At 40.4% G+C, this 12,280-nt stretch overlaps 1 protein-coding gene across 1 annotated transcript in view; it reads left to right on the top strand.

Moving 5' to 3' along the window:
* Positions 1–2,596: 2,596 nt before the first annotated feature.
* The window catches only part of LOC118910409 (multidrug resistance-associated protein 1-like), a 96,560-nt gene continuing 86,876 nt past the window's right edge, over positions 2,597–12,280 (top strand). The window contains exon 1 of the mRNA XM_036881526.2: positions 2,597–2,795. Within this exon, the coding sequence (XP_036737421.2) occupies positions 2,724–2,795 (72 nt within the window). The 5' untranslated portion in view covers positions 2,597–2,723. The remainder of the gene's footprint in view (positions 2,796–12,280) is intronic.

The raw sequence follows: 12,280 nt of genomic DNA, 5'->3' as shown, positions 1-12,280 counted from the left end.
GACTTTATAGGGAAATACTATTTCTACAGATTTTGAAAACACATAAAACAGTCCATGTAGTTTTCAAGGATACAGAAGTATCTCAATAAATGTATAGAAGCTGGATTGGGATGATACTTACCATTACTCCAGATAATTGACTTATTGTGGGGAAACATGGATTGGAAAATAAAACAGTGGGGAAATATATATAAAACAAAATAAAATAAAAATGGCCCTTCACAAAATGATAGTATGCCATGAAGTGAATGGTATTTTAATCAATTTTAATACCAAAGTTAATAAGAAAAATTAAAAGTCTACTCCATCTCCCACACCCCATAAAGATATAAATTGCAACTGCACTGAGGAAAAGAATTCTCCCCTCTCTGCCATGGTGATGACATACACATGCCCAGCTAACTATGGGAAACAGGAAGGTCTTTCTTTCAGCCCCTACTTCTAATCAGCCCCTACTTCTAATCAGCCCCAGAGATTTTGACCCTTATCTATGAGGCTTTCCTCAATAAAGAAAATGGAGAGCTGAGGGCCTTCAGAATGTGTAAAGTAGAACACAATCCCTGGAAGGACAAGAACACTCATAATGAATCTTTCCAGCAAAATAAAAAATTTGAATATGTGACACAAAATATGTTTCATTAATTACTAAATCTATACACCCTTTTATTCCACCTCTCTATGATTTTCTTTTCACTGGAAAAGGAAATATTTATTTCACAATTCAACTAGCATGACAATTCAGTGAATCAGTATGCTAACTTTGCAGTAATGTTTTATGTCAAAATCATTTTATATTATACTTTCTGTTCCCTAGGCAAACTGAATATTACACTGAGTTTTCCTTAACTAGCATTGAAGTAATGAAAATTGTAATTTCATTCTTGAAAAGCCCTCATGCCCTCCATCTTGTTAACACAACCTTATCTTGTACCTCCTAAATAGAGAAACCTGACATTATAATGTCATTTTGTGGGCTCCCAGAGATTTTTCTCCCCCAGTCTCTGGGTGGGGACTCCATCACTCCAGTTACCAGCATACCTGTAGTCCTCTCTACTTCTAAAGAACCCTGGGATCTCTCTCTCCTTCCACCAGTCAAGGAATTGGATATCATTATACAGCTAAATATTTGTAGAAAATCGTCTGCTTCCAGTTGATAGAACCAGCCTTCCTTGAAAGGTTGAATCCAAGAAAAGGAACAAAGACAAATGCTGAGTTTAGGGCCTCAGCTACTTTTAGGCCTCTTTTTCTTGGTTTCCTCCGCTATGGCAAAGGTTCAAAGTATCTTCTTCTCTTATAACTGTAACTTAAAAAGCAAGGATCATCTCTACAAGCAGACCTTGTCTTTTCTACATGGAATCCATGCAGTGAATAGTTTCAAAGTGCAGATGGGGAGACAGCTCCTTAGCCTAAGGCTGCTGAATATGAGACGTCCCAAATGGACACATGAGTTTGTGGAAAGTTATGGAAGAAGACAAATTTCTAAATCCAGAGCTGTGAACTCAATTCTTCACAGACACACTTATTTTAAAGTAAAATCTACAATTTCCTCTTTGCATGGAGCTAGCCAAAATATGATCTAAAGAAAGGAAGAAAGCTGAAAAAAGAAAAAAAAGGTCTAAACATTTCCCAGGATTTTAATTCCATGAGGTACCATTTGGTCTAAGACTTACATAGAAGTTGCCTGGTTTCTTACAGTTTGACCCATTCTATGGGCATGCCAAAGCTTTCCCAGGGTATCATTTTTGAGCCCCTTTCTCCAGGAAGCTGGTCTTTTCTAATCTTAAATCCTCAATTCTTTCCATCTAATCTAACATTAATTTCAAGAAGCAGACAGAATGTCCGTTGGTCCTGAAACACAATACCCATCCTTGTAAATTTATCACATTGCCTTATTTTTATCTTCATTATTGGGAATTTCAAAAATTATGTCCTCCTCTGTTACCTCAGGTTCTAAGTAAGTCGAAACAAAATATTTCATCAGGCAAATGACATCTCATGGGTTAGTAGGTCTTCCTCAAAGTATTGCATATGCCAGTACTTCTTTATACAAGGCTTACGGTTCATTGGTATTAGTTAAAATCAAGGTGCCATCCTTAATTTTCATATTCTCCATTACATGTCATGTAATCTCATTTAGTTATTTCCTAATTCTGGTTGCTGTGATATTTTTCTTTTATTATGTTGTTTTATAAATCATTTGAAGAGTAAAATCTAGATTCCAGATACTGTTATGGTTGTCTAATACTAGGGGAAATATTTCATTTGTTTCTAGTTTTAAAGCCATTGCTATATACTTCCCTCTGTAAAATTCCACTGACTCCTTTTGTCTTTAGCAGTTTTCTGCACATAACAGTTGTAACATTCTCTTGGCAAGCATATAATGGTCAGCCTGAGGAGGAAAAACCTTTGAGCTTTTATCATAAAAGGACACAGATTTTTCTAAAGGAGCAACGCTGGAAAGGAAGAGTTGAGAACCTACTGAGTCAGGTTCAAACTCGCGCAAAGGCTGAGATCTGCGGACTCTGCTGAAGGCCCCTCCTCTTCTCCCTCCTCCCCGCGCCTCCCGCCCTCCCCGCAGGGCGCGCTGCCGGGAAGCGCAGGCTGAGCGCAGAGCTGCAGCCGACTCTGCCCGGGCAGAGCGCGCGCCTGACAGTCCCCGGCCTAGAGAGGTGACGGCCGCGGCTCCTCTGTCCGCCTCCAGCCGCTGGGCGCCCACGCGGACCATGTTCTCCAGCCCTAGGAGGTGGGGCCCCGGCGGCCCCTACGAGCGGGTCCCAGGGGGTCCCGAGGCACAGGTAAAACTCATTGGTCCTGGGGGCAGAGGCGGGGCGGGCTCTGGCCACTCTGGGTGGGGAAAGGGAAGCGAGGAGAGCGGACTGTTCAGACCTTGAACTGGTGTCTTAGGTCCTTGTTTTAATCACACACACGCTCACTCGCTCGCTCGTGAGAGCTGAGGGCAGCCCCAGGATGGTGTGAAACCTGAGCCATTACGATCCCAGTCCAGGTGGCTGCTAAAGAGAGATGTATCTTTGAAGAAGAAAGTGACTCCCGCGTAAACATAAACTAGCATTTAAGAAAAGAACGAACGGACCTGGCAACCTGAAGGAGAAGAGGTTGGGACGGAGTTCTGCCACTAGTGGTAGAGCCCACTAAAACAGCAGGATACGTTCGCGAAAAATACTGCTCTGTGTATTAACTCACATGGTATTGGAGCACTGAGGTCTGAAGCGAATCCAGGAACTGCAGACGCGTTACTGTGCCTTGCTCTGCCCCCAGGATAACCCGTGCTTCTTCCACAATAGAAGTCATGTGCTAAAGCAGTAGTACAGGGAAATGAGCCTTAACAAAAATTCCATTTGTTTTATTTCTCATCCGGGTCTTAGAAATAGCTCTTAACAAAAGTAGTTCTGTGGTTCTAAAATGGAAAGAAAAGAAATTTCAGATTCGGGAGACCTTGTTCTAATCCTGGCTTTTGTTAGTAACTCCAAATGTCAAATAAATAGGACAGCTATTCTTATTATTACATATAAAATCAAACTGTACATCTTTAAGAGTAAAATATTACATGTAAAGCACTGTAAAAGTAGGTGTTGAATAAGTCCTTTGAAAATGTGAAAGGGCTCCAGGAACATACATCTTTTTTACAGTAAACATAGCAGGCTTAATCGGAAAAACTGGTTTAACATCTTCAGTGTAACTGAAGAGGTGGCCCAAGGCAATAAATGACAAACTTGTGGAGTTGGAAATTATGAAGCTCAAACTATTCCCTCACCCAAAATTCCAGTCAGCTTCTCCTTTAGGATTCCAACAATGTTTATTTCCTTGACTACTATTCAACCTGGGTAGCTTTATGGACCACAAATCCATTTACACAGGGTTGAAAATGTTCATTTTAATTGCATTTTCTATTTGTTACTTTTATGAAGACATATTTTTAAAAAGTTGATGGCTTCAAACTTTACATTTCCCTGTATGGCCCCGGAAGATGACTGGTTAGCCAGAGATGGGTAAGATTCCTCGAGGGAGGAACAACCTAAGACAGGCACAGTCGCAGGGGGGCCATCAGGTGAGAAATTGGGGATCAACAGAGGTGAGGCTTAGAACCTCACCCCCCCTGTTTTGAGAGAAATCTTCTGCATCCGTGGATGTTTTGTTGCCCTTGTCTAGCTCGGATTAATACTTAGTCTATAGGCACACACCTGATAATCTACATTTGCCCTTTTACAGCACTAAACTATGTATGTTTTCTACCTTTATCTTGCATCTACCTACTACTTCAGCATTTTATTAAAAATAATAATAATAATAATAAGGGGAAAATGTGTATATAAATCAAGTATAAAAATCAAACAAATAATCATAATTGACCTGATTGTTTATAGTTCATGATGTGTGATCAAAACCGAAAGTTTCTGTGGTATGACTGCCCTTGCACTGTTCACCATGTAAGAACTTATTCACTATGTAAGAACTTGTTCACCATGTAAAAATTTGTTCGTTATGCTTCAGAAGATTGGAGAATGTTGAGAATTAGGCTTGGGGTTGATTAATGATTGTGCGTTGAGTCCCCTATACAGAATTCTATTGTTGTTAACAACCATATGATCAATAAATATGAGAGATGCCCTCTCAAGAAAAAAAAAAAAGAAGTTGATGGCTTCAAAGGTTAATGTTAAAAACCTTGCATGATTATATTTCATTGCTGAGACTTTTTTGACCTACTAGATCTCAGATAAAAATCCCCACCGAATTTATAAGCTAAGAACATGACTTTTTGATTAAGTTTCTAGAACTGGCATGGTAACCTATGAATAGAATGCTAAGTGTTTTTCATTGGCAGGGATTAGTGTCCATTTATTCATTCATTCATCCAAACGTGTTTATTATGAGCCAGGCCCTGGGCTAAAACTGGAAATACAAAGATATAGTTCCTGTCCTTCAGAGGAATTAAGTCTAGCAGGTGAGAAGCACCTGTCAGCACGATTATAGATAATCAGGTAAGAGTGAGGGCAAATTCAGTGAGGAGAGACCTCAAGAGCGCTTGAAACTCCCTTAAGGAATATGTTGAGGTTGCTATGGCAACAGAACAGGAATCTGAGCCTTGGAGGCTGGGAGGAGAGGAGAGGAGTTACCAAAGGCTGTAAATTCTAAATAGGATTGAAGCACAGGTTTTAGAGTTAGCCAGGAGAACTGAGTTAGAAGGAGGTGGGCAGAAGGAAAGAGATCTCTAAGTGAGCAGCAAACAGCATGTAACAGGTAGAATTTAGAGTGTGAAGTTACTACTAGAAGATAGAATGAACTACCTGAAGTAGACCAGTCTCTTATACTTCTTAGCTGGAGGATCTTGGGCACATTCTTAAAGTCTGGGCTGTAGTTTCCTCTTTTGTAAAATGGGATGATAAAAATGCCCTCACCAAAAGACATGTTATATTTAATGAGATAATATACTTGATACATCATCTGGCACATAAGAGGTGATTAAGAGACATAAATTAATTTTGATTTCTAGATGTTTCCCCTTTTTCATGAACCTGTTCTTTCCCATACTTCCTTCACTATTCCCAGAACCCTCTTCCAATACTTATAAGGGGAATTCTTGAAGTTAAGGGTTATGAGATACTGGTAAATGCAGCAGTCAAGAGGCTATCTAGGCTGAATCCAAGGAAGATTGAAAGCACCACACTTCAGTAAATCCTGGAACCTGACTATGCCAGGTCCTCTGGTTTAAAGACTTACTGCTCTTCCATCATAATCCAGTGATTACACGATCTTCATTCAAATGAAAATTGCCCTTAAGTCAGCAATGTTAAGGTATGTTTGTGGGATGTCTACTGTATGCCCTGGAAGGCAAATACAATAGACAATAAAATGTCTTAGAAAACAGAAATCTGGAGCCAACATGGCGGCGTGAGTAGGACAGTGGGAATCTCCTCCCAAAAACATATATACTTTTGAAAATACAACAAACACAACTAGCCCTAAAAGAGAGACCAGAAGACGCAGGACAGTGGCCAGACTGCAGCTACACCAGCGAGAACCCAGCGACTGGTGAAAGGGGTAAGATACAAGCCCCGGCCCGGCGGGACCCGAGCGCCCCTCCCCCCAGCTCCCGGCGGGAGAAGAGTAGGCAGAGCGGGAGGGAGACGGAGCCCAGGACTGCAAACACCCAGCCCCAGCCATCCGGGCCAGAGCGCAGACACAGTACATGCCCAGGGGGCCCTGGATACTGGGGGAACAGGGAGTAAGACCTCTGAGCGGGTGCTGAAGCTGATGCCCCTGTGACAAAGAAAAGCGGGGGCTTTTTGAAAGTCTTAAAGGGACAGGGATTTAACAGCTTGACAGAAACAACCCAGGTCACAGTACAGCAGCTGGAAATTACAGGGAAAACCGGGTGCACTAACCCCCTGGGCAACAGCTCTGAGACCCCTCATGGAGGCAAACAGTCAAGCAGCCCCCCCATCCATTACCCCACCGGGCGCTGCGAAAGCAGAGAAGCAGCCTGAGACAAATTCCGCCCACAGAAAGGGAAATTTCTCCCTTCCGGCCAGGCAAGACACAAAGACCCACTCTACACGCAATTACCCAACACAAGCCACTAGGGGTCGCAGTTGCCCCAGTAAAGAAAGGCCAGTAGCAAGTGAAAATTTTGGCCCTCCCAGCTGACAGTCAATAGCACCTGTCAACATGAAAAGGCAAAAAAATATGATCCAGACAAGACTAACCCAGACAGCTTCAGCATCTGCTACATCTTCCCCTGAGAAGGAATCTGGGGAGATAGATTTAGCCAGTCTACCTGAAAAAGAATTCAAAACAAAAGTCATAACCATGCTGATGGACTTGCAGAGAAATATGCAAGAACTAAGGAAGGAGAATTCAGAAATAAAACAAGCTCTGGAAGGACTTCAAAACAGAATGGACGAGATGCAAGAGACCATTAATGGACTAGAAAACAGAGAACAGGAACGCAGAGAAGCTGATGCAGAGAGAGATAAAAGGATCTCCAGGAATGAAAGAATTTTAAGAGAGATGAGTGACCAATATAAAAGGAATAATATAAGAATCATAGGCATTCCAGAAGAAGTAGAGAGAGAAAAGGGGATAGAAAATGTCTTTGAAGAAATAATTGCTGAAAATTTCCCCAAACTAGGGGAAGAAATGGCCTCTCAGACCACAGAGGTACACAGAACTCCCATGACAAGGGATCCAAGGAGGGCAACACCAAGACACATAATAATTAAAATGGCAAAGATCAAAGACAAGGACAAAGTATTACAAGCAGCCAGAGAGAAAAAAAAGGTTACCTACAAAGGAAAACCCATCAGGCTATCATCAGACTTCTCAACAGAAACCCTACAGGCCAGAAGAGAATGGCATGATATACTTAATGCAATGAAACAGAAGGGCCTCGAACCAAGACTACTGTATCCAGCACGAGTATCATTTAAATATGAAGGAGGGATTAAACAATTCCCAGACAAGCAAAAGTTGAGGGAATTTGCCTCCCACAAACCACCTCTACAGGGCATCCTACAGGGATGCTCTAGATGGGAGCACTCCTAAAAAGAGCACACAACAAAACACCCAACATATGAAGAAGGGAGGAGGAGGAATAAGAAGGGAGAGAAATAAAGAATCATCAGACTGTGTTTATAATAGCTCAACAAGCGAGGTAAGTTAGACAGTAAGACAGTAAAGAAGCTAACCCTAAACCTTTGGTAACCACAAACTTAAAGCCTGCAATGGCAATAAATTCATACCTTTCAATAATCACCCTAAATGTAAATGGACTGAATGCACCAATCAAAAGACACAGAGTAATAGAATGGATAAAAAAGCAAGATCCATCCATATGCTGCTTACAAGAGACTCACCTCAAACCTAAAGACGCGCACAGACTTAAAGTCAAGGGATGGAAAAAGATATTTCAAGCAAACAACAGAGAGAAGAAAGCAGGTGTTGCAATTCTGGTATCAGACAAAACAGACTTCAAAATAAAGAAAGTAACAAAAGACAAAGAAGGACATTACATAATGATAAAGGGCTCAGTCCATCAAGAGGATATAACCATTATAAATATATATGCACCCAATACAGGAGCACCAACATACCTGAAACAAATATTAACAGAACTAAAGGAGGAAATAGAATGCAATGCATTCATTCTAGGAGACTTCAACACACCACTCACTCCAAAGGACAGATCCACCAGACACAAAATAAGTAAGGACACAGAGGCACTGAACAACACACTAGAACAGATGGACCTAATAGACATCTACAGAACTCTACATCCAAAAGCAACAGGATACACGTTCTTAAGTGCACATGGAACATTCTCCAGAATAGACCACATACTAGGACACAAAAAGAGCCTCAGTAAATTCCAAAAGATTGAAATCCTACCAACCAACTTTTCAGACCACAAAGGCATTAAACTAGAAATAAACTGTTCAAAGAAAGCAAAAAGGCTCACAAACACATGGAGGCTAAACAACACGCTCCTAAATAATCAATGGATCAATGACCAAATCAAAATGGAGATCCAGCAATATATGGAAACAAATGACAACAACAACACTAAGCCCCAACTTCTGTGGGACGCAGCAAAAGCAGTCTTAAGAGGAAAGTATATAGCACTCCAAGCATATTTAAAGAAGAGCAATCCCAAATGAACGGTCTAATGTCACAACTATCAAAATTGGAAAAAGAAGAACAAATGAGGCCTAAGGTCAGCAGAAGGAGGGACATAATAAAGATCAGAGAAGAAATAAATAAAATTGAGAAGAATAAAACAATAGCAAAAATCAATGAAACCAAGAGCTGGTTCTTCGAGAAAATAAACAAAATAGATAAGCCTCTAGCCAGACTTATTAAGAGGAAAAGAGAGTCAACACAAATCAACAGTATCAGAAATGAGAAAGGAAAAATCGCAACAGATCCCGCAGAAATACAAAGAATTATTAGAGACTACTATGAAAACCTATATGCTAACAAGCTGGGAAACCTAGGAGAAATGGACAACTTCCTAGAAAAATACAACCTTCCAAGACTGACCCAAAAAGAAACAGAAAATCTAAACAGACCAATTACCAGCAACGAAATTGAAGCGGTAATCAAAAAACTACCAAAGAACAAAACCCCCGGGCCAGATGGATTTACCTCGGAATTTTATCAGACATACAGGGAAGACATAATACCCATTCTCCTTAAAGTTTTCCAAGAAATAGAAGAGGAGGGGATACTCCCAAACTCATTCTATGAAGCTAACATCACCCTAATACCAAAACCAGGCAAAGACACCACCAAAAAAGAAAACTACAGACCAATATCCCTGATGAACGTAGACGCAAAAATACTCAACAAAATTTTAGCAAACCGAATTCAAAAATACATCAAAACCATCGTACACCATGACCAAGTGGGATTCATCCCAGGGATGCAAGGATGGCACAACATTCGAAAGTCCATCAATATCATCCACCACATCAACAAAAAGAAAGACAAAAACCACATGATCATCTCCATAGATGCTGAAAAAGCATTTGACAAAGTTCAACATCCATTCATGATAAAAACTCTCAGCAAAATGGGAATAGAGGGCAAGTACCTCAACATAATAAAGGCCATCTATGAAAAACCCACAGCCAACATTATATTGAATAGCGAGAAGCTGAAAGCATTTCCGCTGAGATCGGGAACTAGACAGGGATGCCCACTCTCCCCACTGTTATTTAACATTGTACTAGAGGTCCTAGCCACGGCAATCAGACAAAACAAAAAAATACAAGGAATCCAGATTGGCAAAGAAGAAGTCAAACTGTCACTATTTGCAGATGACATGATACTGTACATAAAAAACCCTAAAGACTCCACCCCAGAACTACTAGAACTGATATCGGAATACAGCAAAGTTGCAGGATACAAAATCAACACACAGAAATCTGTGGCTTTCCTATATACCAACAATGAACCAACAGAAAGAGAAATCAGGAAAACAACTCCATTCACAATTGCATCAAAAAAAATAAAATACCTAGGAATAAACCTAACCAAAGTAGTGAAAGACTTATATTCTGAAAACTACAAGTCACTCTTAAAAGAAATTAAAGGGGACACTAACAGATGGAAACACATCCCATGCTCATGGCTAGGAAGAATTAATATCGTCAAAATGGCCATCCTGCCCAAAGCAATATACAGATTTGATGCAATCCCTATGAAACTACCAGCAACATTCTTCAATGAACTGGAACAAATAATTTAAAAATTCATATGGAACCACCAAAGACCCCGAATAGCCAAAGCAATCCTGAGAAAGAAGAATAAAGTAGGGGGGATCTCACTCCCCAACTTCAAGCTCTATTATAAAGCCATAGTAATCAAGACAATTTGGTACTGGCACAAGAACAGAGCTACAGACCAATGGAACAGACTAGACAATCCAGACATTAACTCAGACATATATGGTCAATTAATATTTGATAAAGGAGCCATGGACATACAATGGCGAAATGACAGTCTCTTCAACAGATGGTGCTGGCAAAACTGGACAGCTACATGTAGGAGAATGAAACTGGACCATCGTCTAACCCCACATACAAAAGTAAACTCAAAATGGATCAAAGACCTGAATGTAAGTCATGAAACCATTAAACTCTTGGAAGAAAACATAGGCACAAACCTCTTAGACATAAACATGAGTTACCTCTTCTTGAACATATCTCCCCGGGCAAGGAAAACAACAGCAAAAATGAACAAGTGGGACTATATTAAGCTGAAAAGCTTCTGTACAGCAAAAGACACCATCAATAGAACAAAAAGGAACCCTACAGTATGGGAGAATATCTTTGAAAATGACACATCCGATAAAGGCTTGACGTCCAGAATATATAAAGAGCTCACACGCCTCAACAAACAAAAAACAAATAACCCAATTAAAAAATGGGCAAAGGAACTGAACAGACGGTTCTCCAAAAAAGAAATACAGATGGCCAACAGACACATGAAAAGATGCTCCGCATCGCTAATTATCAGAGAAATGCAAATTAAAACTACAATGAGGTATCACCTCACACCAGTAAGGATGGCTGCCATCCAAAAGACAAACAACAACAAATGTTGGCGAGGCTGTGGAGAAAGGGGAACCCTCCTACACTGCTGGTGGGAATGTAAACTTGTTCAACCATTGTGGAAAGCAGTATGGAGGTACATCAAAATGCTCAAAACAGACTTACCATTTGACCCAGGAATTGCACTCCTAGGAATTTACCCTAAGAATGCAGCAATCAAGTATGAGAAAGATCAGTGCACCCCTATGTTTATCGCAGCACTATTTACAATAGCCAAGAATTGGAAGCAACCTAAATGTCCATCGATAGATGAATGGATAAAGAAGAGGTGGTACATATACACAATGGAATACTACTCAGCCATAAGAAAAGGGCAAATCCAACCATTTGCAGCAACATGGATGGAGCTGGAGGGTATTTTGCTCAGTGAAACAAGCCAAGCAGAGAAAGAGAAATATCAAATGATTTCACTCATCTGTGGAATATAAGAACAAAGGAAAAACTGAAGGAACAAAACAGCAGCAGAATCACAGAACTCAAGAATGGACTAACAGAGGATCAAAGCCTAATTGGGCTACCCCGAAAATGAACTAAGATACGATATGAAAAAGAACTTCCAACATCTGCACCCTCTGGAAGACTCATGCCAGAAGATGATCATCAAAAAACCCCAACAAAGATCCACGCACTGCTACAGCTGTAGATGCACTCATCCCACCAGTTCCTGGACCTGCCATGGGAATGAGGAAGGAGATATCTAAGCTGGCCTGTGCATACAGTAAAACTACAAAATTGGACTGGATCTATACTGTTGGAACTCAACCAAGAATTTGGAGAAGTGCAAATTGTAGCGCTCCAAAGTCTTACAACTACAAACTATTTATTGTTAAAAGAACATATGGCATGTGAACAGTCCCCAGGAATGGGTTGTTTTAATTTGTCTGATTTCTCTCAGACTGTTCAAGTTCATTTGGACAATATCCACCATATCATAGATAAGTTTTCACAAATGCCTAAGGTGCCTAACTGGTTTTCTTGGTTTCACTGCAGATGGCTGGTAATTACAGATATGCTTTGGTTATGTAACTATACTCCTATTATGTTAACGTGTGTGTGCAATTTAAGTAGTAGCTTAAAACCTATACATGCTGAAGTTACTCTACAAGAAGATATGTCAAAGAAATAATCAATCTTCCCATGTTTTCTTCCGC

This window comes from Manis pentadactyla, chromosome 1 (genome assembly GCF_030020395.1).
Source record: "Manis pentadactyla isolate mManPen7 chromosome 1, mManPen7.hap1, whole genome shotgun sequence".
In the NCBI taxonomy this organism is placed as follows: domain Eukaryota; kingdom Metazoa; phylum Chordata; class Mammalia; order Pholidota; family Manidae; genus Manis; species Manis pentadactyla.
Note: the sequence above shows the minus strand (reverse complement) of the source record. Positions and strands in the feature narration are given on the sequence as shown.